Genomic DNA, 27,938 nt, shown 5'->3' with positions numbered 1-27,938 from the left:
TCTTTGGATAAAACTACAACAACCGTCTCCCGGACACTTTGTGAGTCAACAGGAAAACAACTCAAAAGTCATTCATTTTAAACACAATTCTGCCAAATTATGTCTCAAGTTTCATCTTACACAACCCTCTTGCTAGACGTCTAGTCTAAACAGACAAACCACATCATTAATCAGAATGATTTATTTGATTCTTGCAAGATTAAGCTTCAAAAAAGTAAAAACCTTCATTTGATAATTCACTTTATTAATTCACCATAAAGGTTTTTTTTTTAAAATATGTCAGTTGGCAAAAGTTAAACATCTCCATTTTACCATACAGAATAAAAACATAGAAATATGTAATACAAAAGCCAAAGTGACCCACTTCATTTGATTTTACCATATTGTCTGCATACCTGAACATACCACCTCATTGCTACAAAAAACATTGCATAGGTTTTCCACGATTTTGTCAAACAGTACATTATAAATAAAACTCAGATTTTGTCACAGATTAAATGTATGAGTCGATCATTTCTGTAGATTAAAAAATAATTAGTTAAGATAAATTATCAAACAACAGTATATTCAGATGATCACAAACTATTAGAAAACAACTATTAAAAAAAAGGACAAATAAACCTTTCAAGTGTTATTCAAATGCTTATGTTTATCAAAAAAATATCTACAACAAAATAATAATACACAGTTGTGTATTTCAAGATAAACAGTCATTTTGAGGTCTGAATGGATGTTGGATAATGTACAGGAGCTTTACATTGTAGTGCAATAAACCTTACTAGAAACATATCAGTAGGCTATACGTAGTCCTCGAAAAGAGCTCAGATTCTTTATCTGCACCAGATCTGAATTTTTGGCTGAAATGGCTTTCTTGTTGTCACATAAATATTTCAACAGACTGAAGAAGTTTGAGAAACAGATTTTGCAATACAGCGATTTGACTAAGTACCACTTGAACAAAGAGCTAAGAATGTAACATTAAAACCAGGCACTTCAGGAAACTTGGATGTTAAATGAGATGGGCGGCGGCCTTCAAAAATCACATTTTGGCCTTCAGAGGCACCATGTTGAGAGACTGCACAAAGTTCTCCAGCGTGGACAGATAATCCTGAGGGTGTGTGCGGAGATGACCTGCATGAACAGACTCCTTCCACTTCTTGCTCTCAACAGATAGGCCGCGGCTCTTCCAGAAATCTGCCATCTTCTCCAAGCTCTTGTAATCGCACAGTGCGTCGTTCTCAGAGTAGAAGAAAAGAGAAGGTGCCGTTATGGGAGTGTTCCAGAAAATGCTGATCGCTGAGTCAAAGTAGTCAACCGTCTGGTATTTAAAGACACGGAAGTACAGAAGGCTAGCTGACTTCACGAGACCTTCCATCCGGGGCATTATGGTTTTACCCAGGCCTGGACAACAAACAAAACCAAAATAATTACGCAAGAGAAATACATCAGGATACATTATTTTTAGGCCTTACTTAGTTTAAAGACTTGTATGGCTTATTATAACATAAATTATTTGTCTTACTGAAATATGTAGTAGAAAACCCATAAAATATTTACATTATTTAAAAAATCCACATCATTTTATACATATTTTGGACTATGGGGGGCTCCATTATTTCAATGACTTAAAACTCGGTGAGCTACTGGCACTGTTGCTATTTTTACCCCAACACAACTTAAAAAATAAAATACTGATACAATGACCACAGCTGCTGAAAGAGCTTACAGGTGGTGATGAATATAAGCATATGCTTAAACCAAATGCCGTACCATCCATTTTTTTCTCCACAAGGAGTCTAAACGCCAAATACGCCAAATATGTATAAAACCATGTGGATTTTCTAAATAACGCAAATCTTTCATGGGTTTTCTACTACATAATTCACTAAGAAACATCATTCATGTTATATTAAGCCATGCAAGTCCTTTCCTGAAAAAAAAAAAAAATATTAAGACTTGAGCAATATCTTGAGCACCAGCTCAGCATATTAAAATGATTTCTGAAGGATCATGTGACACTGAAGACTAGAGTAATAATGCTGAAAATTCAGCATCACATATAAATAAATTACATTTTAAAATGTATTCAAATAGAAATTGAAATGATATTTCTCAATATTACTGCTTTTACTGTATTTTGAGCAAATGAATGAAGCCTTGGTGAGTGTAAAAGACTAGTAAGAGCTGCAAATCATATAAAACTATTAAATGTACTTTTTTATTTTCCGTAATCAAATACCCTTACAGGTTTATTATGGTTCATGGCTAGTGCCAACTTTAATTTTCCACACTCCCACTCAGGCATATCAAATTACAAAAAAGGGAGAGGTTGTTAACAACACACTCACAGTGTATTATTAAAACTGGAAGGTATCAGGTGTACACAAACCATGGTGCAAACAGGAAGATATATATATATATATATATATATACACAATACCAGTCAGTTTAAACAGTAAGATATTTAATGTTTTTAAAAGAAGTCTTTTATACTCACTAAGCCTGCATTTATTTGATCCAAAGTACAGCTAAAATTGAAATGTTTTTACTAATTAAAATAAATGTTTTCTATTTTAATATTTTAAAATGTATTTTTTTCAAAGCTGAATTTTTAGCATCATTACTTCAGTCAGATGATCCTTCAGAAATCATTATAACATTCTGATTTGCTGCTCCAAAAGCATTTATTATTGTTATTATGCTGAAAACAGCTGAGTAGAATTTTTTTCAGATTTCTCTGATGAACAGAAGTTCAGAAGAACAGCACTAATCTAAAATAGAAATCTTTTGTAACATTATAAATATCTTTCTCATCACTTTTGATCAATTTAAAGCATGCTTGCTTAATAAAAGTATTAATTTCCATAAATTATCTTTCATTAACAGTTATTTTAAATGGTAAAATATTTCAAAATTGGGCTGTTTTTTGTGCTTTGGATCAAATAAATGCAGGTGAGCAGAAAATACTTCTTTAAAAAACATTAAAAATCTTACTGTTCAAAAACTTTTGACTGGTAGTGTATAAACACACTTCACATTGCTATCTCTGCACATACCGTTGGCCATATGCTCCAGCGATCCCATGACAAGGCTGTCATAGATGTGACCCCTGATCCGGTTGGTCAGGCCTCGGTAACGCTGGGTGTCTTTGGCCACATGAACAAGCACCTGAGCAAACGTATATCCTCCTATGGAGAAAGCATGGACCAGTAGGGGGCGCTGTGAGAAGCGCTCGCTCTCTAGTAATTCGAGCACACGGCCACCATACTCCAGCCCCCAGCGTGGCCACAAGAACTGGCTCACCTCACTTTCCACTACAAGCACATCAAAGCCAGTGCGAAAGTAAATCTCACAGTATTTGGCAATGGCCTGTGGTCTGGAGCCCAGCCATGGCAACAACAGCAATATCGGTTTAGGGTGAACAGGTGAAACACCATCCGTGAGAGTCCCATCGACGTCATTGGCGAGGAAGGTGATGTGTTTGCTGATCTTGTGAGCTGTGACCCCAACCATGGTGGCCGCTCTGGAAAGCATGATACGAGGTGAGCTAAAGAAAGGACACAGTGGAAAGAACAACAGCTCATATTTATAAAAGGCACAGCTTATTCCAACTTACTCAGGTGTCCGTCTGCGCCAAAAAAATCCGCTCAACGCCATCCGAACTCTAGAAATCTGCCTTTTAAAGAAATATCTAATCTTCTGGATGAATGACATACTGTACTGCCTTGCAGTTGTTTTTAGGAAGATCTGAATAGATTAAAACAGTGTGGTTCTCAGCCCTGCACCTCAGGCACTGCCCATTTCGGATGTGTTCATACTGTGTTCTTACAGACCGTGGTGAGTAAACCTTCTCCCCTGGGAGAGAGCAATCTAATATTCATGAAATGCTAAATATTTAATTGTTGCACCAACTTGGTCAAGTTGAAATGTAACACTGCACATAAAATAAAAATTAACCAAAGCCTCTGACCAGGAGCAATAACAGTCTGACTGATTTACATCAGTGTTTCAGTTACGGTGAGACTAAAAACCTACAGACATACAGTATTTGATTATGTTGACATTTTGTGACAACTTTATCTTTAACATAAAACTGATCTTAACACTGCATTTCCTGTGCAAGTTAGATTTATTTATTGTCCCTTTATTAATCTTAAGTTTCAGAATGGCAATTATGTATACACTACCAGTCAAAAGTTTTTGAACAGTACGATTTTTAATGTTTTTTTAAAGAAGTCTCTTTTGCTCACCAAGCCTGCATTTATTTGATCCAAAATACAGCAAAATCAGTAATATTGTGAAATATTTTTACAAATTAAAATAACTGCTTTCTATTTGAATATATTTTAAAATGTAATTTATTCCTGTGATCAAAGCTAAATTTTCAGCATTACTCCAGTCTTCAATGTCACATGATCTTTCAGAAATCATTCTAATTTGCTGATTTGCTGTTCAAGAAGCTATTATTATTATTATTACTATTATCAATATTTAAATCAATTGAGTACTTTTTTTCAGGATTCTTTGATGAATAGAAAGATCCAAAGATCAGCATTTATCTGAAATAAAAAGCTTTTGTAACATATACCATTCAAAACCTTGGTGTCAGTCAGGGGGAGGAATTATAGAAATTAATATATTTATTTACCAAGGATGCTTTAAATTTATCAAAAGACATTTAGGTACAAAAGATTTCTATTTCAGTTAAATGCTGTTCTGAAAACCTGAAAAAATCTACTCAGCTGTTTTCAACAATAATAATAATATCATGTTTTTTAAATAGCAAATCAGAATTTTAGAATGATTTCCAAAGGATCATGTGACTGGAGTAATGATGTTAAAAATTCAGCTTTGAAATCACACAAATAAATTACATTTTAAAATATATTCAAATAGAAATCAGTTATTTTAAATAGTAAAAATATTTCAAAATGTTACTGTTTTTGCTGTACTTTATATTAAATAAATGCAGGCTTGGTGAGCAGAAGAGACTTCAGTAAAAACATTAAAAAACTAAAAAAAACACTTGCTGATATAAAGGCTCCTTTTTTATCAAGAAAATTATACATCATATGCAATTATAACTTTACAGAGGGCTTAAAACCCATTTTAACTATTGTAAGTACTTGAACAACCAAATAAGTAGCTACTAACTCCTTACAGTAACACATGCACTCATTTAATCAAGACCATATAAAGGTCACTTTAGGATAAAAGTTCAGAGGCTGGCCTGCCTGAATGGAAAGTCAATGGAGCAGCTAATTTATTGCTTTATAAAGCCAAGTGATTTTTATGAAACCTGACTAAAACTGACTTGTCATAAAACTCACAAAGTGGCCTTACAAAGTGCACATGATCTAAGTTGATGTTATTTTATCTAAACATTCTTATGTAATGTAGGACATCTGAGATATGTAGCACTGGGGGGCCTCCAACAGCAGGATGGACAAATACAGATGCATGCGTGTGATCAAAGGTCAAAGAGCAAACACGTGGACTTTGACGTGTGTCAAAACATTAGTGGCATGATTCCCAAACCACGGCCAAGCTGACACTGACCTTTCGGCACACGTGAGAGCACAACACTACAAGCCTCACACATGCTCTCACAGAGAAATCCAGCTACTTACTGACACTTTCTATAACATTGTATCTACACAATGACTCTGTCATTTTCAGTATCATATAATGTGACATACCTTCAACCTTTAGTTTAAAGTTCATGTCTTTCTGTCTTTAGTTGTAAAGGAATTATGGTTTTTGAGGAAAGCATTTCAGGATTTTTCTTGATATAATGGACAATTGTGCCCCGATTTTGAACTTCCAAAATGTAGTTTAAATGCATCCTCTAAAGGCTCTAAATGATCCCAGCCGAGGAAGAAGGGTCTTATCTAGCGAATCGGCCATTTTTTTCGAAAAATTAAAGTTTGTATACTTTTTAAGCACAAAAGCTCATGTAGCACAGGCTCTGAGATGCACGTTCATGACACTACGTACTATTGAATCACGTCGAAAGGTCATGCGGAACTACAGACCCAGTGTTTACAAAGCGAACGTGCAAAGACCAACAAAGTGTAAGTAGGTCAAGCACTGTTTACAAACAAAAAGCTACAACGATGTCGGACGATTCTGAAGTTGAAGGAGAAAATAAGATGGAGTTTTTCGCTATTCTCTACCTTTTTGGGCTGGAGTACACAGACGATGAACTTAGACGTGATTCGTAGTAGTGATTGGAAATTCAGAACATTTTACCAACTTCAGCAAAATGAACTAATCTTTTTGAGTCATTTCTTTCATTTTAGCAAAATATAATTAAAATGTTGATAGTTTGAAATGTATGACAGAACCTTAGATTGTAATAACCCAGTGTCATAAAAAAAAAAATAAAAAAAACTCCTGAAAAACTGGGTTGAGGAAAGGAACTGGGCTGAAAGTTCACACAGTAGGATTGCATGAACCCGAAAAGAGCTCACAAGAACTGAGCTGAGAGTTCAACTGGTTCATTCATCTGCATTGTCCCAATGTTCAAAATAAGTATTTTCACAGTGCATTATATTATGTATCATATATAGTATGTAAGTTAAAAGTTTACATACTCCTTTCAGAATCTGCAAAGTATTCATTATTTTACTGAAATAAGAGGGATCATACAAAATGCATGTTATTTTTTATTTAGTACTGACCTGTATAAGATATTTCACATAAAAGACATTTACATATAGTCCATGAGAGAAAATAATAGTTGAATTTATAAAAATGACCCCATTCAAAAGTTTACAAACACTTGATTCTTCTACTGTGTTGTTACCTGAATGATCCACAGCTGATTTTTTTATTTTTTTTAGTGATAGTTGTTCATGAGTCCCTTGTTTGTCCTTAACAGTTAAACTGCCTGCTGTTCTTCAGAAAAAATGCTTCAGGTCCCACAAATTATTTGGTTTTCCATTATTTTTGTGTATTTTAACCCTTTCCACCAGTGACTGTATGATTTTGAGATCCATCTTTTCACACCGAGGACAACTGAGGGACTCATACGCAACTATTACAGAAGGTTCAAACGCTCACTGATGCTCCAGAAGGAAAAACAATGCATTAAGACACAAGGGTGTAAACTTTTGAACAAAATTATTTTCTGATTTTGCCTAAATGTCATATTTTTTTCATTTACTATTACTATCCTTCAGAAGTTACAGAAGATACTTACATGTTTCCCAGAAGACAAAATATGTCAAATTTACCCTGATCTTCAAATTTAAAACTTTTCACCCCCTGGGTGAAAATAATGCATTGTGTTTCCTTCTGAAGCATCAACGAGTGTTTGAACCTTCTGTAACAGTTGCATATGAGTCCCTCTGTTGTCCTCAGTGCAAAAAGATGGATCTCAAAATAATATAGTCATTGTTGGAAAGGGTTTAAATACACAAAAATGCTGAAAAAACAAAGAATTTGTGGGACCTGAAGGATTTTTCTGACGAACAGCGGCCGGTTTAACTGTTCAGGACAAACAAGGAACTCATGAACAACTATCACTTAAAAAAACAGCTGTGGATCGTTCAGATAACAACACAGTATTAAGAATCAAGTGTATGTAAACTTTTGAACACGGTCTTTTTTTTTATAAATTCATCTATTATTTTCTCTTGTGGACTATATGTAAACGTCTTTTATGTGAAATATCTTATACAGGTCAATACTAAACAAAAAATAACATGCATTTTGTATGATCCCTCTTATTTTGGTAAATTAAATGAACGTTTTGCAGATTCTGCAAGGTGTATGTAAACTTTTGACTTAAACTGTATATCCCTTTGTCACTGTTAAGACATTCTCGAAAATGATAAAGAAATGCCAACCCGAACTGGGCGGAAGGTTGCAAAGTCTTGTCATGGTTATGGTCCAAAGATCAAGCAAGTTCGGTCCTAAAGAGCCGCTCTCCTGCAGAGTTTAGCTCCAACCCTAATCAAACACACCTGAAAATGCTAATGAATGTCTTCAGGATTACTAAGGCTATTCACTGCTGTCTCGACGATGCTGATGATAAAGTTATTTGCTGATGCTGCTCATTTAAATCATTCAAAATCACGCTCATTCCAACATGCTACCATATTAGCCGCATTAGCGCGTAATTAATCCGGTTAAAATGTCAAACGTCAAAACACAAGTTTAGGGAAACGTTTGGAAAATAAGCCTGGAGTTTTGCTGCACTGTATGCTGAAATAATCAGTTATTCGTTATAATAAGCAGGGTGTAATAGTTTAAGAGATTTCTTGTTGACATTACCACCACTTAGTCGTCTGTCAAGTTACCAACGCCAAACTAAATAAAACCATAACAATTCGATTTTTTAACTTACATAAACTGTTTCAGATCTCTACTAGTTAGTCCAGGTGTAAACAGGCTATACCTTTTTTAAAAGACACGTCAGGAACATGTATATGAATGTTTTCTTACCTGCTGCTGATGACAGGACTCGCGAGCTGAGGCGGAGACGCGCTGCGCGTGACACGCTGTGGTAGGCGCGTGCACAATAATATATATATATATATATATATAATAAAATATAATATAAAATAAAACGCACACACAAAAAATACAATATCTTACCTGCTGCTAACAGGATTCGCAAGATGAGAATAAAATATAAAATAAAAAACAAAATAAAATATAAAGTAAAATACAAAATAATATAAAAAATAAGATAAGTATAAAGTAAAAAATAAAATAATATTAAATAAAATATAATATAAAATAAAACTCATATAATATAAAATACAAAAATAAAATATCTTACCTGCTTACCTGCTGCTGACAGGATTCACGAGATGAGAATAAAATATAAAATAAAAAACAAAATTAAATATAAAATTAAATTAAAATAAAATAATATAAAATAACAAAATAATATATAAAATAAAATAAGTATAAAAAAACGTAACTAAATATAATATAACATTAAACAAATAAAATAAAATATAAAATAAAAAATACAATATCTTACCTGCTGCTGACAGGATTCTTCTCCTGCTGTGGAGAATAAAATATAAAATAAAATAATAAAATAAAATAATACAAAATAAATAATAATATAACATAATATAACATAATATAACATAACATAACATAACAAACACAACACAACACAACACAACACAACACAACATAACATAACATAACATAACATAATATAATATAATATAATATAATATAATATAATAGTAACCAATAATGTTAAATAGTGTGATATTATTACTAACGCAGGATGTGCTGTTAATGTAAGTGCTCTTTAACACCAGCAGGTGGCGTAGATGAATAATGGTTTCTCAGCAAGCACATTCAATCCCGCTGTGAAGGGCTGAAACTTGAAGACTTCAGGGAAGTATTCTTTTTCCCTGAACCGGTTTTTTGGAATCAGATAGTCATTTTTGCGTCAGATGACGTGATGTCACGTAAATCGGATATCCTGGCGTCGTGAGCATACACTCAAACACATGGCGTCACAGACTAATAATAAGGGTGTTTATTGTGACCAGTGTTATATTCATTGACATTCCTGCACGCTAAATAAGGACAAATCCCTTCAGTAAATGTGTCCAAAACATTTGGAGAAAAATCCCTACAGGTAGACTACATTCTTTCAAACAACTAGAAATGAGCTGACCGCCAAACCTGCTTAAGTCACAGGAGAAGTGCATAAAATATAAACGATTAACAGGTCAGAAAACAAGTTTAAGGGAGGAATTCAGTATTATTTCACATTTTGGCAATTTTACTCCTACATATCCACTTTTTTTCACGAGTGGGCGCGGCCTATTTAAAGCTGTACAAAACACCTTGTTTTCCTGCTTCATGTTGCAAATTGGTGTGTCTTACCATTATTAAGTTAGCTTGAAAAAAACCCACCAAAAATCCCACAGACTTACATTGACGGAATGTTCAAATGAGCCAACACCACTGATCTATATAATAATTATAATGATAATTAAGTTGGCTTGAGAAAGCTATCTATATATCTATATGTCTATCATCTATCACTAGCCAAACTAAAGTCATGCTAGTAGCCTGCTAATCATGCTAGAAACATGCTAGCAACTTTGCTAATCATGCTAGAAACATGCTAGCAACTTGCTAATCATGCTAGAAACATGCTAACAACTTGCTAATCATGCTAGAAACATGTTAGCAACATGCTAATCATGTTAGTAACATGCTAGCAACATGCTAATCATGTTAGCAACATGCTAATCATGTTAGCAACATGCTTACAAGTTGCTAATCACGTTAGCAACATGCTAGCATCTTGCTAATCGTGTTAACAACATGCTAGCAACTTGCTAATCGTGCTAGAAACATGTTAGTAACTTGCAAATCATGTTTATAAAATCGTAAACATGTTAGCAACATGCTAGTAAAATGCTAATCATGCTAGAATCATGCTAGTAACTTAGTAACTTAGCTAATTATGTTATCTATCTATCTCTGACAGACTGTATTGCTTTCAAAACATTCAAACTTTAACCTTTTAATACTACTTTAGACTTCAAACTATTTCAGACTGAAAACCATCAAACTTAAAACTTTTTAAAACTTCTTAAACTTTTTAACCTTTATAAACATTTCAAACTTTTTAAAACTTTCTGTTCCGGCTTTCTCAAGCCAACTTAAAGTTTGTCTCAACAAACTTTTTTATTTAGTTATTCTTCTTCTTCTGAGCCAAATTTCGGTATCTACCTCCTCCTAGAGATTTCAAGCTAGAACCACCAAACTCGGCCCAGACCTTCAGACTGGTCTGACTCGGTGTGCTCTATCTTTTCTAACTGATCCGGCTTACGGTTTTCATAAACCAAACTGTCAAAACCACCAAAAATCCCATAGACTTACATTGATGGAATGTTCAGATGAGCCAACACTATTCAAACTCCAACTGACAAAATTCAAATCTAAACTCCCAGAATCCCTTGAGCCTCAATCAAGCTTCCCTTCTATGTACTGTATTTCTAATCAATTTAGACTCATTTAAGCTTCCACTCTAATATTTCTAATATTTCTAATATATCTAGCTATCTAAAACATGCTAGCAACATGCTAGTAATTTGCTAATCGTGCTAACAACATGCTAGTAACATGCTAATCATGTTAGAAACATGCTAAGAAAAATTCTAGTAACATGCTAATCATGCTAACAACATGCTAATAACTTGCTAATCATGATAGAAACATGCTAACAATGTGCTAGTAACATGCTAATAATGCAAACAACATGCTAGTAACTTGGTAATCATGTTAGCAATGTGCTAGTTACATGCTAATCATACTAGAAACATGCTAACAACATGCTAGTAACGTGCTAATCATGTTAGCAATGTGCTAGTTACATGCTAATCATACTAGAAACGTGCTAACAACATGTTAGTAACTTACTAATCATGTTAGAAACATGCTAGCAACATGCTAGTAACATGCTAATCATGCTAACATCATGCTAATAACTTGTTAATCACGCCAGAAACATGTTGGCAACTTGTTAATCATGCCAGAAACATGCTAGCGACATGCTAATCATGCTAGAAACATGCTAGCAACTTTGTTAATCATGCTAGAAACATGTTAACAACAAGCTAGTAACATGTTAGCTATGTTAGAAACATGTTAGTAGCATGCTTATCATGTGCGAAACATGTTATCAACATGCTAATCAGGCTAATTCTAGTAACTTATGCAAACTCTAGCAAATTATGATAACAACATGCTAATCATGTTAACAACATTGTAATCAGCCTATAAAAATACAAGCAATAAGCTAATCATGCTAAAAACATGTTAAATCATGTAAGCAATGTGTTAAATCATGCTAGCTGCTTCCATACTATTACAACTGCTTCAAACTTTCAGGCTAGGCTTTCTCAAGCCAACTTAAAGTTTGTTCTCAAACTTTACTCATCTAGTTATATTATAATGATAATATCTATTATAAATCAGTGGCCAAGACTCATCAAACTCCAATTGACAAAATTCAAATCTGAACTTCCAGAATCCATTGAGACTAAATCAAGCTTTCCTTCTATGTACTATTTCTAATCCATTTAAACTCATTCAAAATCATCTAATACATCTAATATGTATATTTAAATTATGTTAGCAATATGCTAATCATGCTAGTAACATGTTACTAATCCAAGAAACATGCTAGCAACTTGCTAATCATGTTAGCAACATGCTAGTAATATGGTAATCATGCTAGAAACATGCTAGTAACTTGCTAATCATGCTAATCATGCTAGAAACATGCAAATAGCTTGCTAATCATGTTAGAATCATGCTAGAAACATGCTAGTAACTTGCTAATCATGCTAGAGTCATGCTAGTAACATGTTAATCGTGCTAGAAACATTCTAGTAACATGCTAATCATGCTAGAAACATGCTAGTAATTTGCTAATAATGCTAGCAACATGCTAGTATCTTGCTAATCATGCTAGTAACATGCTAATCATGCTAGAAACATGCTAGTAACTTGCTAATCATGCTAGAAACATGCTAGTAACATGTTAAACATGTTAGCAACATGCTAGTAACTTGTTAATCATGGTAACAATATGATAGTAACACCATAGCGATCACCCTGAGTACCCCAGCAACCGCCTAGCAACACCATAGCAATCACCATGAGTACCCTAGCAACTGCATAGCAACACCCTAGCAACCACCCTGAGTACCCTAGCAACTGCCTTGCAACACCTTAGCAATCACCCTGAGTACCCTATCAACCGCCTAGCAACACCTTAGCAACCACCCTGAGTACCCTAGCAACTGCCTAGCAACACCTTAGCAACCATCCTGAGTACCCTAGAAACCACCTAGCAACACCTTAGCAACTACCCCAGGTACCCTAGCCTAGCAACACCTTAGCAACGGAAGTCTCCCCCATAAGCTTACTTTGAAGAAAACAGTGGATACAATACGACTCAAAAGTTTGTGGTTTGTAAATTTTAAATGTTTCTGAATGAATTTTTTAATGCTCACCAAGGCTGCCCTTGTTTAAAAATACGCTAAAATTGTGAAATATTGTGAAATATTAGTATAATTTAAAATAACTGTTTTCTCTTTAATATATTTGAGAATGTAAGTAAGGGTCAAAACTTATTTCAGTCACTGTTTAGAGTCTGAATCTCGAGGTTAGGCTTTTGTCTATTCTTGTCTTGTTTTGAAATGACATGTTTTGTCTCATAATTCTTCACTTAATGATGCATCTGCTTCAAAGCCATGTATTTAAACTGAATGTGTGGCTGTGAATTGCTGTTGCTGTCTTGTTTGCAGAAGTCAGCATTGCTGGGTCCGATCCACCAAGCCCCCTTCTCAGCAGCACTGATGCAGATGATTGGTGGGGCCGTAAAAGCAGCCCTAGCCTGAGGGGAACTGGCTGCGGACCCTGCTGATGTCATATGTTTGATCAGCTCATCTGGGTCATTGTTCTAAACCAAACCCCCCTTTAGTTCCAGCTCATTTGGTGCCTTCCTGTACACACACTATAAGCGAATGCAATGTGCAATGCATTCAAAGTGCAAGTGAATCTGTGAAAACAAACTAAAGCATCCGTTTATATTCCCGTAGAATATGAATGAATCTCAATTTCTCTCATGCAGCGATTACGTTAACTGTTTTAACAAATATTATATCGTATTAGCTTATGAATACATCTGTTTATGTTCCCCAAGTCCTAACTAGTCCTCTCACAACTAGCTTTTTATGGGACTGCCCCAGTTTGTGTTCTCTCGGGGTGTGTTTTAATAAGGATTGATCTACATCCTGCTCATTCTGTCTGACCACACACATTGGTGCGTCCCAGCGGACCATCCATCCTGGATTCACTGAAGGGGAATGGCTTTAAATATGTATTGAGTGTTTATATGCTCTGAATATGGAAGTAGAGTGTTTGCCCAGCGATTGCCACTCACTCATTTACCCACATAGATTTACATGCCGATGGGATCAGCGAATAAAATGTGTAGACATAATTCATAAAAGCACAAATGATGTCTGAGAATCTGCCAGACTAATAACAGAATATTTTTTAAATTTTAACATATTACCACCACCACCAACTTAAAGTGATAGCAAATGATTAGTGTAAACATTTAACCCTTTTATGTTATGTTGTGTTTTATTGTATTATTTTGCCAAAAATATACATTTATAATTATTATGTTTTACATTAAGTGTAGATTTATATTCTTTTGCAAAATATAGATTTATAATAATATTTTTTTATTATTATTTTATCTTCTTATTTAGCAAAGAAGTATAGATTTATAATAAATATATAAATATTTTTGAATGTATGCATTTATACCAAATTATACAATTCAACATTAGAGATTCATGATATATCAGTACCTTTATATCAGTTATATATGATACATGTAATAAAATAGTAAATTATATTGTCCATCCCTAATTTCAGCATTATTAGATTTTATTGGATATTTATTGGGTCAAAATTAGATATTAAATATTTTTATAAATATTTTTTAAATATTAACATATCACCAACTTAAAGTGATAGGGAACCCTTTTATGTTATGTTATATTGTATTGTATTTTATTTTAGTATTTTGCAAAAAAAGATTTATAGATTTATAATTTATAAATACAATATTTGATCAAAAATAGGAAAAATTGGTAATATTGTAAAAAATTATAATATTGTATTATTCTGCAAAAAAAATGTAGATTTATAATTGATGAATAGATTATTTGACCAAAATTGGAAAAATCAGTGTGTAAAAATATTGGAAAATATTATTTTATAATTTGTTTTTTAAATATTAACATATCTCTACCACCATCTTAAAGTGATAGCAAACAATTATTATAATAACATTTCATTATATATATGTTAAATATTATATATTAGTTATATTGTATTGTATTTTGATTTATTATTTGTATTTTATTATTTTGCAAAAAATGTAGATTTATAATTTTTAAATAGATTTTTTGTGAAGTATAGATTTATATTAATTCATACGTTATTATTTTGCAAAGTATAGATTCATAATAATTCATTTTTTTCTTATTATTTGGCAAAGAAGTATAGATTTATGCTAAATACATTTTTTTTAAATAAAGTATAAATATATACTAATTTATACAGTTTTATTTATTGAAGTACAGAACTAAAATAGTTTATAAATATTATATCTAATTTTTAATGTGGTTTGTTTATTTTTGTTAGTTTTTTATGCTTACCAAGGCTGCATTTATTTAATCAAAAATCATAACAATCTGTAATATTGTGAAATATTATTACAGTTTAAAATAACGGATTTGAATAATTCTAAAAATGTAATTTATTCCTGTGATGGCAAAGATGAATTTTTTTTTTTTTTCTTTTACATTACTATTTTTTATTTTTATTTTATTTTATTTATTTTTATTCAGAAGGCTTTATCTCAGTCCACCACAAGGAAAAATAGAGCAGCAGTCACTCTTGCGGTCTTTAGCTCTCTGATTTATTGCTGCATATTGATTTCTGACTCTCTCTGAGGGATTCAGAAAATTGCGTTCAATATTGTATATTGATTTGCTGAACCGAACTGGGATGAGAGGCTCATCCTTTTCTATTCAGATCTATGAATGCACTCTAAACATGTTATTTTTTTCCTTTTTAGGAGCATCACTGCAGTAGATGACCTGCCTCTGCTACTCAATGATGTAAGAGAAAGGAAGTCAAACACCTAACATGGCTAATCCAGCTCTGGAAACGAGGCACAGCTTAACCGAATCAGAAGAGACGGATCAGACACCTGAAGAGAGAAAGAACAGAGATGGGATACTAAAAGGGGGTGTGTCAGGCAGCATGTGTGTGTGTCCCTGCGAAAAGCAGCGATGGGTATGTGTGTGTGTTTTAGAGAGAGAGAGCGCACTAAAACACACACGCGTGCGCAGCCACAGACAGAATCGAATCTGTTCCGCAGCAGGACGGGAGGCAGAAGGATTACTCCTGTTTTAGACTCTTCATCCATGCGTCCCGGGGTGAGCACATTTCCTCTGGCACATTCAAACTTTGTGTCTATGCATGTATGTGTATGTGAGTTCAGTCACTTCTGTGTGGAAATGTGTCACTGGATGCTGCCGCTGAAGAGAGGATGCATTAAACAGTGCTGCGCTGGTTATGTAGACCAGCAACCCCCTCTCTGTTGCTGAAATATAAATGATAAATGCTGCATCCACTTCGAAAGGCAGAAATGTGAGGAAAGAGTGTTGAGTTAAAATGCAAAAAGGCGAAAAAGGAAAAGGTCAGTGTGAGTTGGGAAGCAGACCTTGCACTGCAGCAGCTGTCAGATCGTTTGACATAAATCTAGGCAGTCTAAAGGAACTGCAAAGTGTTACAGTCATAATATATCTGCAGTTATATTATTAATGAGGACAGATTCATGTAGACTATGCGAAATATATCTAGCATATGTAAAAATATGCATCATGATGTATTTTTGTAAGTATTTTTGTGTGTGTTTGGTGGCTGTCCTGTCCAGTGAGGTACATTTTTTTCTAAATTGGGTCACATGACTCAAGGGGATCGAATAAGACTGATGGTGTGTAAATTCAGAGCTCTGGCTGTAATATGCCACTCAACACTTAACCTTTGCACATATGTCTAATGCCATGTTAAGATATTTGACATTAGAGATTTATCAGTCCATTATCAGTTATATGATACATAAAATAAAAGACAGCTTATATTGTCCATCCCTAATTTTAGTATTATCAGCTTTTTATTGGATATTTATTAGGTCAATATTAAATATTTTTCATCATTTTTTAAAATATTAACATATCACTACCACCAACCTAAAGTGATAGCAGATGATTATTGTAAACGTTTAACCCTTTTATATTGCATTTTATTTTATTAGTTTTATTATAAATGTATTAGATTTTGTTATTATTTAGCAAAAAAAGTATACAATTATAATAAATATATTAATATGTTTTTGAATTAAGTTTTATATGCCTGTATATTAGATATTTAAGTAGCCTATGTTAATATTAAATATTTTTAATAAAAATATTTTAAATATTAACAAATCACCACCAACTTAAAGTGATAGCAAACAATTATTGTAAACATTTAACCCTTTTATGTTATATTGTATTTTATTTTATTTTATTATTTTGCAAAAAAATTACAAATAAAAATAAATAAAAAATATATTACAAATATTATGTTATTTACATGAAGTATAGAATAGCCTATGTTAATATTAAATATTTTTTGTATTTTTTTTTAAATATTAACATATCACCACCACCAACCCTAAAGTGATAGCAAGTGATTATTGTAAACATTTAACCTTTTTACATTGCCTTTTTATTATTATTTTACAGAAATTATATTTTTAAAATTTAAAATATAATATCATATTTATAATCATATATTATTTTTGATTAGATTTTACTATAAATGTATTAGATTTTGTTATTATTTAGCAAAAAAGTATACATTTATACATATAATTTTGTACTAATTTATACAATATGGCTTTAGAGATTCATGATTCATATCAGTCACCCTATCAGTTATTTATGTTACGTAAAATAACTTATATTGTGCATACCTAATTTCAGTATTGTCAGATTTTTACTGGATATTTATTGGGTCAATATTACATATTTAAATAGCCTATGTTAATATTAAATATTTTTAATAAGAAAAATTTAAATATTAACATATCAAGATCAACTTAAATTGTAAACATTTAACCCTTTTATGTTATTGTATTTAATTTTATTATTTTGCAAAAAATCTAGATTTATAATTTATAAATATTATACTTTTATAAATGTGTTTTTTGTAGATTTTTATATTAATTTGTTGTATTATTTTGCAAAGTACAGATTTATAATCATTTATTATTTTTTATTAGATTTCATCTTATTATGTAGAAAATAAGTGTAGATTTATAATAAATATATAAAAATATTTTTGAATGAAGTATAAATTTATTATTATTATTATTATTGTTATTATTATTATTTAAATATAGACTCAAAATAATTTATAAATATTATAATATTTTATTTTGCAAAAAAAAATATAGATTTATGCCAATTTAGAATATTTATTTAGCAAATAAGTATCATTTTTTTATTGGCTGTTTAACATCAAAATAATTGGATTATTGGTTTGGCTTGATTTTAATATTGGTGCATGTCTATTTTAAAATCCAGCTGTTCTTATCTTATCTGTGCCTTTTCCCCCCACAGAAACAGTGCAGAATGTAAGTCAAATGGAGACAACTTGGTGATACTGTGAGGAGTAACATCTTCAGAGGAGTGTCAGCATGACCCCTCAGAGTGAAGCTCTACTGCTGGTGTTCAGTTTTTCACTGTGTGGTAGTCTGTGTGCTGTATCTTTAAATAGAAATGAAAGAGCTCAGTTTTGGGCCAGCACGGACCCAGAGCCAGCTACCACCTCACCATGGACATCTCGATCAACAAAAAAGGACACAACTGGTCCAACCGATGTATTACATTCAGAGGAGACTAGCCGAGACCTTGACATGGACCTTTCAGTTGAACAAAACCCCTATGTCACAATGCAGGATCATGGTTTGTCAAGGCTTCCACCCTCAGGAACACCACGGATCAAAACTTTGACTTCCACTAAGACTGAACCTCCTTCAGATATGCAGAACGATGAAGAGGGACCTTTAACAGAGACATCTGATAGGCCAAATTTTAGTAAGCAAGGCAAAATGGAACAGTCTTTTAAATCTTCATTGGCAACACTGCAGTATTTTCCTTCTCAGGCCCGGAGTACTGAGTCCAAGACACCTATTGATTGGAATACAGAGACATATACACCTCAGACTCCTGCTGAAACCAGATTTAGCACCTACCAGGCACTGTGGAAGTCCTCTGGTGCTACTCAGACACCATATGCCAGAGGAACCTTAGATGGTGCCACTTCCCCAAGAGGAGTGACAGACAATCTGCAGCCATCTGAGGAAACAAAGGATTTGACAGATGCTCCAACAGGTAATCAAATTAAAGACACACTAGAGCCAACTCTGCATGTCATGACACAACCTGATAGCGTGTGAATGTGTAGCCATGCATAAAATACATGCAAAATTTTTTAATATTGGTCTGGTGCCCATGAAGCTGATATATCATTTTGACATGGAAAATAATCAAAGTAATAATCACAATAATCATAGTGAATCAGTTGTTGCAGTTCTGTTTAGCCAAAGATTTGTGAGATTAATTCTAACCAGTAACTTAACTTATTAAACTGTTAAAAGAACCAGTTTAGATGAATCATTTGTTTGGAAATTATACTACACTTCTCATACTGTACGTTTTGATTCGGCTAAAGAATCAGCTCATAAGACTCATTTGTGTGTGAATCGGATTATTCTGGCTGTGCTATTTGTTTTTGACTCACGTAAAAAAAAATCGTCTCACAAGAGTCATTTGTGAGTGAATCGGACTGCATGTGCACTTTATGTTTTTGATTCACTAAAAATATTTGGTTCATAAGAGTCATTTGTTCATGAATCAGACTTCTCTGCTGGCACTATAGGTTTTCGATTCACTAAAAATAATCAACTCCTAACAGTTTGAGAATCTGATTATTCTGGCACTGTATGTTTATGATTCACTACAGTGAATCGGCTCATATGAGTCATTTGTGCATGAAATGGACTACTAGTGCCACATTGTATTTATGTTTTTGCATGCAAGCTTTGAGAGTCATTTGTAAGATTACTCTTGTCGCACTGTGTTTTTGACTCACTTAAAAATCGGCTCATAAGAGTCACTTGTGAGTGAATCGAACTACAAGTGCACTGTATGTTTTCGATTCACTAAAAAGAATCATCTCATAAGAGTTGTTGGTTTGTGAATCCAAACATTCTGATTACATTGTATGTCAGCTCATAAGAGTAATTTGTTCATGAATCAGACTACAGGTGCACTTCAGGTTTTTGATTCACTAAAAATATTTGGCTCATAAGAGTCATTTGTTCATGAATCAGACTTCTCTGCTGCCACTATGTTTTCAATTCACTAAAAATAATCAGCTCATAAGAGCTGTTTGTTTGAGAATCTGATTATTCTGGTTGCACTGTATGTTTATGATTCACTAAAAATATTTGTATTAAAAGAGTCATTTGTTCATGAATTGGACTGCTGTGGTGGTGCTGTATGTTTTCAACATGCTATAAAGAATCAGCTCATAAGAGTTTCTTGTTTGTAAAAACCGGTTACTCTGGTTGCACATGTATGTTTTTGATTCACTACAGTGAATCGGCTCATATGAGTCATTTGTGCATGAAGTGGACTACTAGTGCCACATTGTATTATGTTTTTGCATGCAGGCTTCGAGAGTCATTTGTAAGAGTCATTTGTGCATTTTTCAGACTACTCGTCGCACTGTTTTTAACTCACTCAAAACATCGGCTCATAAGAGTCACTTGTGAGTGAATTGGACTACAAGTGCACTGTATGTTTTCGATTCACTAAAAAGAATCATCTCATAAGAGTTGTTTGTTTGTGAATCTGAATATTCTGGTTCCACTGTATGTTTTTGATTTACTAAAAATATTTGGCTCATGAAAGTCAATTGTTCGTGAATCAGATTTCTCTGATTTGATTCACTAAAAAGAATCAGCTCGTAAGAGCATTTTGTTCATAAATCAGACTATTCATGTTTCTCTGTATGCTTATAATTCACTGAAAAGAACTGGCTCATAAGATTAATTTGTTCATTAATCTGACTCTCTGGTGGCACTATATGTCTTTTGATTCACTAAAAAGAATCAGCTCATAAGAGTTGTTTATTTGTGAATCTGATTATCCTGTTTGTTTATGATTCACTTAAAAAAATATTTGGTTCATAAGAGTAATTTGTTCATTAATTGGACTATTCTGATGGCACTATGTTTTTTGATTCACTAAAACGAATTAGCTCATAAAATCAATTTGTTCATGAATCAGATTACTCGTGTTTTTCTCCATATGCTTTTAATTCATTAAAAAGAACCAGTTCATAAGATTAATTTGTTCATGAATCTGACTACTCTGGTGGCACTGTTTTCGATTCACTAAAAAGAATCAGCTCAAAAGAGTTGTTTATTTGTGAATCTGATTATCCTGGTTGCACTGTTTGTCTTTGATTCACTAAAAAGAATTGGCTCATAAGAGCAGTTTGTTCATGAATCAGACTACTCATGTTTCTGTATGCCTATAACTCACTAAAAAGAACTGGCTTATTAGATTTATTTGTTATGAATCTGATTATTCTGGTTGCAGTGTTTCTGATTCACCAAAAATATTTGTCTCGTAAGAGTCATTCGTTCATGAATTGGACTACTCTGGTGGCACTGTATTTCTTCGTAATTCTTTCCACTAAAAAGAATCATTTGTCAATCCGATTACTGTGGTTGCACTGTATGTTTTATATTCACTAAAATGAATGGCTCATATGAGTCATTTGAGCATGAAATGGAATACTAGTGCCACATGGTATTTATGTTTTTGCATGCAGTCTTTGAGGACAAGTCAGTAGAAAGGCACTTCTTGACATTATTTTGCAGTACTTTTTACTGCAGCACTTAAAAATGCTGATGATGACATGTTAGTCTGAATAAAATGTGTAAATGTAAAAATCTAAATTGGTATGCACTTCTACTGCATCTCTTTGGTAATGCTGTGTTGGCATAATAGCTTCTGCTTAATGCCTGCATCAGTAGTGCATCCTCATTGTGTTCTCAGCTAACTCTGCCTGCTGTTTCTCAAGCTGCAGTGAAAACATCAGTATTCCAGCAGTGAACAAACCATTCATCACTGCAGATGTGAGTGGGATGCAAGCCCCCTAGCGACTCTAAATGCAATTTCTTTTGTATGAATGCAAGCTTCTTTTGTATGAATCTTTTGGAATTAAAGTTTGGCTGAGGATTATGGGTAAAAAACAAAAACAAAAGCAGGTTTAAATCAAATTATATGGTGTCTTTTTCTAGCATTAGTTCTCCATTGCACTTGTTTGAGAACAGATTTTTAATCCTATTTTCTCTCTCAGGTGGTCTGACAAAACCGACTCTCAATATGTCAAGTCCTGACCCTGAAAGAGAGGAGCATGAGGGTGTTGACCAAGTGAAAAAGGAACAAAATGGCCAATCGACCACCACTGTGATCAAGGTCACTGAAACCTTTCCTGAAGCAGGTACTGAAGCATTCATTACCTAATAACACATTATTTTTTAATGGTGGAGAACTGAGTGCAATGAGGTTTTTGTTATATATTCCAAGTTGCAGCATGCACTTGGTGGTGATACTGAAATCTCTTCTTGTGAACTAAGGTCAGTCATTCAATCTTTAGAGGGAAAGCCAGATTCTCTGACCTTAATTAACACATGCTGAAGGACTCATGCTGACTCAGGGATCCAGCCTCAGTGTATTCTGGATCATTACTGTTGCAGAAGCACTTACTAATAATCTATATCAATCAACCCTTCAATAAGCAATGAAGTGTCTTTTGATCCACAATTAGAGCAGAGTACTGGTAAAAATTAGGCTGTATTCAGAAACACAAGCTTGCTACATAGAGCCCCTCCTCTTCACTTCCACACACACAGGTATTTAACTGATGTAATGTCATGAAAGTGTGTCAGTTTCTAGTTTTTAAATAGTCACACTCATGAGAATGGCAACAGGGTCAATGCCCTCTTATCTGTGCCATATGTGAATGTGTGTCAGAGCTGAAGTGTGCGACCCATTTACAACAGCCTAGTTCCACATCTCTCTATAGCTAATTAACACATTGTTTTATATATTTACGGCTTATGGTGTATGTTCTTATATTTATGCTGAGATTGATTGCCCTGGCTTTCATACTGGAGCAATGTAGAGTTATCTACTTACCTCTTGTTTTAGATCATTTGTATACTTTTAGATACATCAGTGTGTGGTTTGTTGTGTTTTCTCTGTGGTTTGTGCTGTATCAAGTGTAACTTCATTATATGCGGCAAAAGAAAAAAAAACTTAAGCTGCTTGTGGAGAATATTAGCTTTGTGTTTTGTGAATATAACCTCATGATTGCATAAACAGACCAAATTTAAGGCTGCATTGCAATATCTTACTCCACTTTAAAGGCAGCATTCTACAACTAATGGTTAAAAAAAAAGTAAATAATATCAAATTGTTCACTATTATTTTGCTCATTAAAACAAGTTGTTTACAAGTATTTATTATTATTAGTATTAGTACAAGTATTTAATTAGCCTAATGCTTTGCATGTGCCTACATCAAAACATTTGAAGTTTTCCTTTAGGCCTTCTAAGATTTTGGGCAATTTTGGACAGACCTCTTTTCTAAGTGACCCTGTTATAGCATCCCAAAGGGTAAATTTCAAAATTTTTTAGAGTTTAGAGAATTGTACTGCAGTGTTTTTTTCCAGATTTTGAGCGAAAAACCTAGGTAATTATTTATATTAACGCTCCAGAGAATCTTTCTGCACTGATTTGGTTCTGATCGGACGAAAAACCTAGGACTAGTTAAAAAAAGTAAGTTTTTCAAAAAACCCAAAATACCCGAAAGTTTTACCAGGCTCACAATCAAATGTTTTGTCCGGCATGAGCCAAGGATTCTAACAACATAAGACACTTGAGTCTGCGTCTGAAGGTTTAGAAGTTATGAGTGATTTCATACTTTTGATCGCTATAGCGCCCCCATCAGGCCAACTGGGGTGAGCCTTGGTAACGCTGTCAGAGGTGCGAGTACTACCATCCCTCTAAATTTCACATCACTACAACTTACGTATGGTCTGCACGATTAGTTTTACAGGGAGATTGTTGATCCTTAGCCGTTCTATTACAATATGGTTTCACTGACATGTCCAGTTTGATGCGTCCAGTTGTATCAGAATATGAAGGACAGCATTAAGCGATAACGCGATGCGAATATTGGCTTCGCTTTTGGTGTGCACATACTATAAGTGTACCTAAGGTACTGTACCCCAGTGACAGCTTTTGTACCTTTTTTCTCAAAGTGTATAAGTAACTAAGTACATCTTAAACTAAGCTATATATTGTATTTCAGCATCTCCAGATGATGACTGGCGCAAATCTTCCACACTTCCGGACTGCAGCCTGGTTGGCACTAGAATCTGTCAGTTGCCTGACTCCTCAAGGAATCACATTTCAAGTAACAACACTCTGTCCACGCCACCACCTGTGTATGAAACCACACCCCCTGGTGTAATAACCCCACCCCTTGAAGCCCTGACTCCACCTCTACTGGTCCCTCTACTAACCGACTGGAATGCTGCTATGGCGACATGGGGCCTGGCTTGGGAGTTGCAGGTTTATGTACTCGGCTGCGTGTTCTCGCTCGTGGCTGTGCTGTCTGTGCTCAGCCTGATGTGTTTGCCGTTGCGCTGGCCTTCTGGCTGTGCTCACTTTAGCCTTCTCCACCTTCTCCAACTACTAACGGGTTCGAGCAGAGCTCTGTGGCTCCTCTACGATCCATACGGACAAAAAGAGCGCCTACCCATAGCTTGGGCACGACTGCTGCATGAAGCTGCCTATCCTTGTATTACGGCATCATTTGGTCTGCTGCTTCTACTGCTAACTGCTCGCTCTTGTACCCAGCTACTTTCCCAGAACACCCTGCAGCGCAGTACCTGCCTGTTGGCTGCCCTAGTACTGCTGCACATAGCCATAGTGATGGCTTCCATGGCAATACTGCAACTCTTTCCCACTCTGCAAGTTGTGCCTCTACTACCGCCTGCAGCCTTTGTGTTGATGTCGTCCGTCTTGTCATTCACATATCTGCTTCTTTACTGCTGCGCCCGTGCTGATGTCAAGCACATTTATCGGCTAAATGAGAGCTCTCCTGAGCGGCCATCGTGCCATGCCAGCAGGTGTCCCTTCACAGAGGCACGGATGTGGGAAAGAGCGGCCAGGACAGGTGTGTTCTCTGCCCTGTTTCTGCTAGCATGTGGTGGTCTTCGACTCTATGCCATGCTTAATGCAGGAGGGCTCACCGGGGGAGTCATGGTTGGACTGATGCCCTGGCCCTGGTGGGGCTTTCAGCTCAGCTGCCGAGTGTGTGAAACAGGAGTATGCCTCAGCCTCGCTCTTGTAATCACTCACCCCCTACTCTGTTGCGGTGTGCCCCTTTCCAAACCAGGAGGCTGCACCTGGCTCTTCAAAAAGCCACCCACAGAAGGTGCCACACTGGCCAAGCCCACCATTCTCTCGAGTCGGTGTGGCTGGTCACTACGGCCCACCGAGAAGCTGGGGTTGTGTGAGGGAATAGCACGGCGGGAAAGCGAAAGCGTACCGCTCTACACCTTGGTGGAGCTTCCGCACAGCGAATCTGATGGCTTGGACCTCCACTATCCGGGCAGCCCTCAACACGAATCTTGCACACAGCTCTCCCAAACGACAAAGAAGAGCAAAGTATCCCATGCCTCCTCCTTTGCAAGCTTTGACGCTGACTCCACGGCAGATCTGCGGCCACCTTCGCCAATCGACCTGCGACGAAGCATCGACGAGGCGTTGAACAGCGAGGCTCTGTTCCAGCATAGCCTGTTCGGCTCCTCCAGGCTCTCTCTCAGCACACGCGGACCCCCAGACGGACAACCCTGTCGGGGAAACTCCACCGAACCCAGCCTATATCGCACAGCCTCCTGTGGAGATGTGGACCCTGTTATCGTACCCAGCCGGCCCAGGCAATGGAGCACTATATCTGGGAGACCAGCTCAAGTTTCGGTCCACTCAACACAACAGTCCCAGAGCAGCCTACACAGGGGCTCTCAGTCCGGGCAGCAACTCCACAGACGGTACACAACCTTAGGCTCTACATCCTCCAGAGGGAGTGCGGATGTGGAGACAACTCCCCATGTTGATGAGCTTGCCGTTCAGGCTGAATTCATCAACGTCTGCAGGCAGATAGATGCACTCAGTATCAGTAGTGATACTATTGATCTATAGGGGAAGAAATCTTTATTGAACTACAGACTGTGCTGTACTTACCTACAGAATTAACCTTAACATTTTCCAGTTTAAAGTTTAACCCAGGGGTAAAATCCTCCTCTTGGAGGACCACCTTCCTGCACCCTGATATACCTCCTTGGAAGTGATCCTGAAGACCTTGTTTAGCTTGTTCAGGTGTGTTTAATTAGGGCAAGATCTAAACCAGAGGTTCTCAACTCTGTCCCTCCAGGTCCACTTTTCTGCAGAGCTTAGCTCCAACCTTGCCTGTAACTTTAGGGCAGGGGTACCCAGACTCAGTCCTCGAGGGCCGGTGTCCTGCAGAGTTTAGCTCCAACTTGCCTCAACACACTTGCCAGGAAGTTTCTAGTATACCTAGTAAGCACCTGATTAGCTTGTTCATATGTGTCTAAATGGGGTTGGAGCTAAATTCTGCAGGACACCGGCCCTCTAGGACTGAGTTTGGGCACCTTGCTTTAGGGGCTTTCGCATGGCATAGTTCTAGAAACTCTGAGAACCAATTTCCCCCTCAGGCCATTTTCCTGGTTGTATACGCACCGGCAGCAGGACCTCTGAAGTGGCTGACTGCGACGTCTTTATGCACAGCATTTACAAACGATAACAACTGGTGAATGGAGGACACTATGTTCAGAGTTGTTTTTATTGTGGGTTTTGTGATATCGGTGATGGAATTTAAACGCACAATTTACTCGATTAAAAGAGCATGACAATCTGACTGAATATGACGACTTGCAGTGTTACATATCATCAAGGTTGAGAAAAGAACACAATGCTGCAAACAACAGGTAAATGACATTATCGCTGCTTTCAGTGTTCGTGGAGTAAGTATCTTTACACTGCTTTTTAAAAATGCCAGATAGCCGGTGTTTCATATGCATTTAGCCAATCATTAGCTTTTTTTAATTAGCTTGTTCAGGTGTGTTTGATTAGGGTTGGAGATAAACTCTGCAGGAAAGTGGACCTCGAGGGCCAGATTTGAGAACCCCAGATCTAAATGGTGTTGGAAGGTGGCCATGCAAAAGCAGGATTGGACACTCCTGGTCAAACTCAGTGGTTCCCAACCACATTCCTTTGCCTGACACACCCATTCCAGGTCTAGGAGTTTCTACTAATAAGCTAATGAGTTGAATCAGGTGTGTTTGATTAAGGAAGCATGCAAAATGTGCAGTGTTCCTCCAGGAACATGGGTGGAATTTGATTTCAACTCTTAACAACTTCAATCTACAGAACTTTTCTTGACATAAACATGGAGAGGAATTTGCCATGGATGCATTCTGCTTGAATTGAAAGAATTTTTTACATTTTAGAAGCAGACATGGACAAAATGGCAACCTACATCCTCTGGGTAACTAATGTTCGCTATCAACGAAGAGAAATTTGCTGAAATCCACTTCTCGTATTTCACAAATCTTGTTTGAAAATGCTTGGTTTGATCAAAAGACTTATTAAAAAAACTACTATACACAAGGCTTTTTGTGTACCTTTCAGCAATAAAAATGTCTTTTGGTTTTGCTCTTACAGCACAGATCACCTAAACAGTCATTTGACAACATTACAACTGTATAAGAAGACATACTCTAGAACCGATTTGCTTTTTATTTCAGCACTATAACTGGTGTTAACCCACTTATTTGTGGAAGCCCTGTGGGTAACATTTTTGTTCTGGAATGAAACCTAGGTGTTTTGTTGGAGCATATACTTATGGGAAAAGTCAAATTTAGTTAAAGGCTGCATGAAGATAACCATGAAAACATGCTAATTAGCTCTTGTATGAATGGAACACTTGGCATTTTAGTACTACTGTTCTTAACTGTTTTATCAACTACATTTAGTGCTTCAGATTTATTCTATCCTGTACCCATAATTCCTCACAGCCATTCTGCTGCACAAATGCTGCCCTCTGTTGGCCATGGAGATGTAA

General features: G+C 35.5%; 2 protein-coding genes across 5 annotated transcripts; one reads left to right on the top strand and one right to left on the bottom strand.

Moving 5' to 3' along the window:
• Positions 1 to 51: 51 nt before the first annotated feature.
• On the bottom strand, positions 52 to 3,731 carry si:dkey-5i3.5 (uncharacterized protein LOC565091 homolog). 2 transcript variants are annotated; one of them, XM_051135658.1, is made up of 3 exons: positions 3,617 to 3,731; positions 3,057 to 3,523; positions 52 to 1,401 (listed from the first exon to the last, which is right to left on the bottom strand). In XM_051135658.1, exons 1-3 carry the CDS (start codon positions 3,712 to 3,714, stop codon positions 1,040 to 1,042), a joined length of 927 nt encoding a protein of 308 aa, XP_050991615.1. In that variant the 5' UTR covers positions 3,715 to 3,731; the 3' UTR covers positions 52 to 1,039. The 2 variants fall into 2 exon arrangements, with proteins under 2 accessions (XP_050991615.1, XP_050991616.1); XM_051135659.1 differs by lacking the exon at positions 3,617 to 3,731 and having other exon boundaries at positions 61 to 1,401; positions 3,057 to 3,534.
• Positions 3,417 to 27,064, top strand: prrt4a (proline rich transmembrane protein 4a). 3 transcript variants are annotated; one of them, XM_051135649.1, is made up of 6 exons: positions 3,519 to 3,542; positions 3,732 to 3,837; positions 15,668 to 16,031; positions 18,264 to 19,037; positions 22,081 to 22,224; positions 24,099 to 27,064. In XM_051135649.1, exons 4-6 carry the CDS (start codon positions 18,341 to 18,343, stop codon positions 25,994 to 25,996), a joined length of 2,739 nt encoding a protein of 912 aa, XP_050991606.1. In that variant the 5' UTR covers positions 3,519 to 3,542; positions 3,732 to 3,837; positions 15,668 to 16,031; positions 18,264 to 18,340; the 3' UTR covers positions 25,997 to 27,064. The 3 variants fall into 3 exon arrangements, with proteins under 3 accessions (XP_050991604.1, XP_050991606.1, XP_050991605.1); XM_051135647.1 differs by lacking the exon at positions 3,732 to 3,837 and having other exon boundaries at positions 3,417 to 3,542; XM_051135648.1 differs by lacking the exon at positions 3,519 to 3,542 and having other exon boundaries at positions 3,721 to 3,837.
• The last annotated feature ends 874 nt before the right edge of the window (positions 27,065 to 27,938 follow it).

Source organism: Labeo rohita, chromosome 18, assembly GCF_022985175.1.
Source record: "Labeo rohita strain BAU-BD-2019 chromosome 18, IGBB_LRoh.1.0, whole genome shotgun sequence".
Lineage (NCBI taxonomy): Eukaryota > Metazoa > Chordata > Actinopteri > Cypriniformes > Cyprinidae > Labeo > Labeo rohita.
Note: the sequence above shows the minus strand (reverse complement) of the source record. Positions and strands in the feature narration are given on the sequence as shown.

Excerpts from the sequence above, each read along its gene's own strand:
- si:dkey-5i3.5 (XM_051135658.1), bottom strand. The coding sequence starts at position 3,714 with ATGTCATTCATCCAGAAGATTAGATATTTCTTTAAAAGGCAGATTTCT. Across the intron at positions 3,524-3,616 it reads TGGCGCAGACGGACACCTGA|AGCGGCCACCATGGTTGGGG; the intron begins GTAAGTTGGAAT and ends CATGCTTTCCAG. Across the intron at positions 1,402-3,056 it reads GCTGGAGCATATGGCCAACG|GCCTGGGTAAAACCATAATG; the intron begins GTATGTGCAGAG and ends TTTGTTGTCCAG.
- prrt4a (XM_051135647.1), top strand. The coding sequence starts at position 18,341 with ATGACCCCTCAGAGTGAAGCTCTACTGCTGGTGTTCAGTTTTTCACTG. Across the intron at positions 19,038-22,080 it reads TTTGACAGATGCTCCAACAG|GTGGTCTGACAAAACCGACT; the intron begins GTAATCAAATTA and ends TTTCTCTCTCAG. Across the intron at positions 22,225-24,098 it reads TGAAACCTTTCCTGAAGCAG|CATCTCCAGATGATGACTGG; the intron begins GTACTGAAGCAT and ends ATTGTATTTCAG.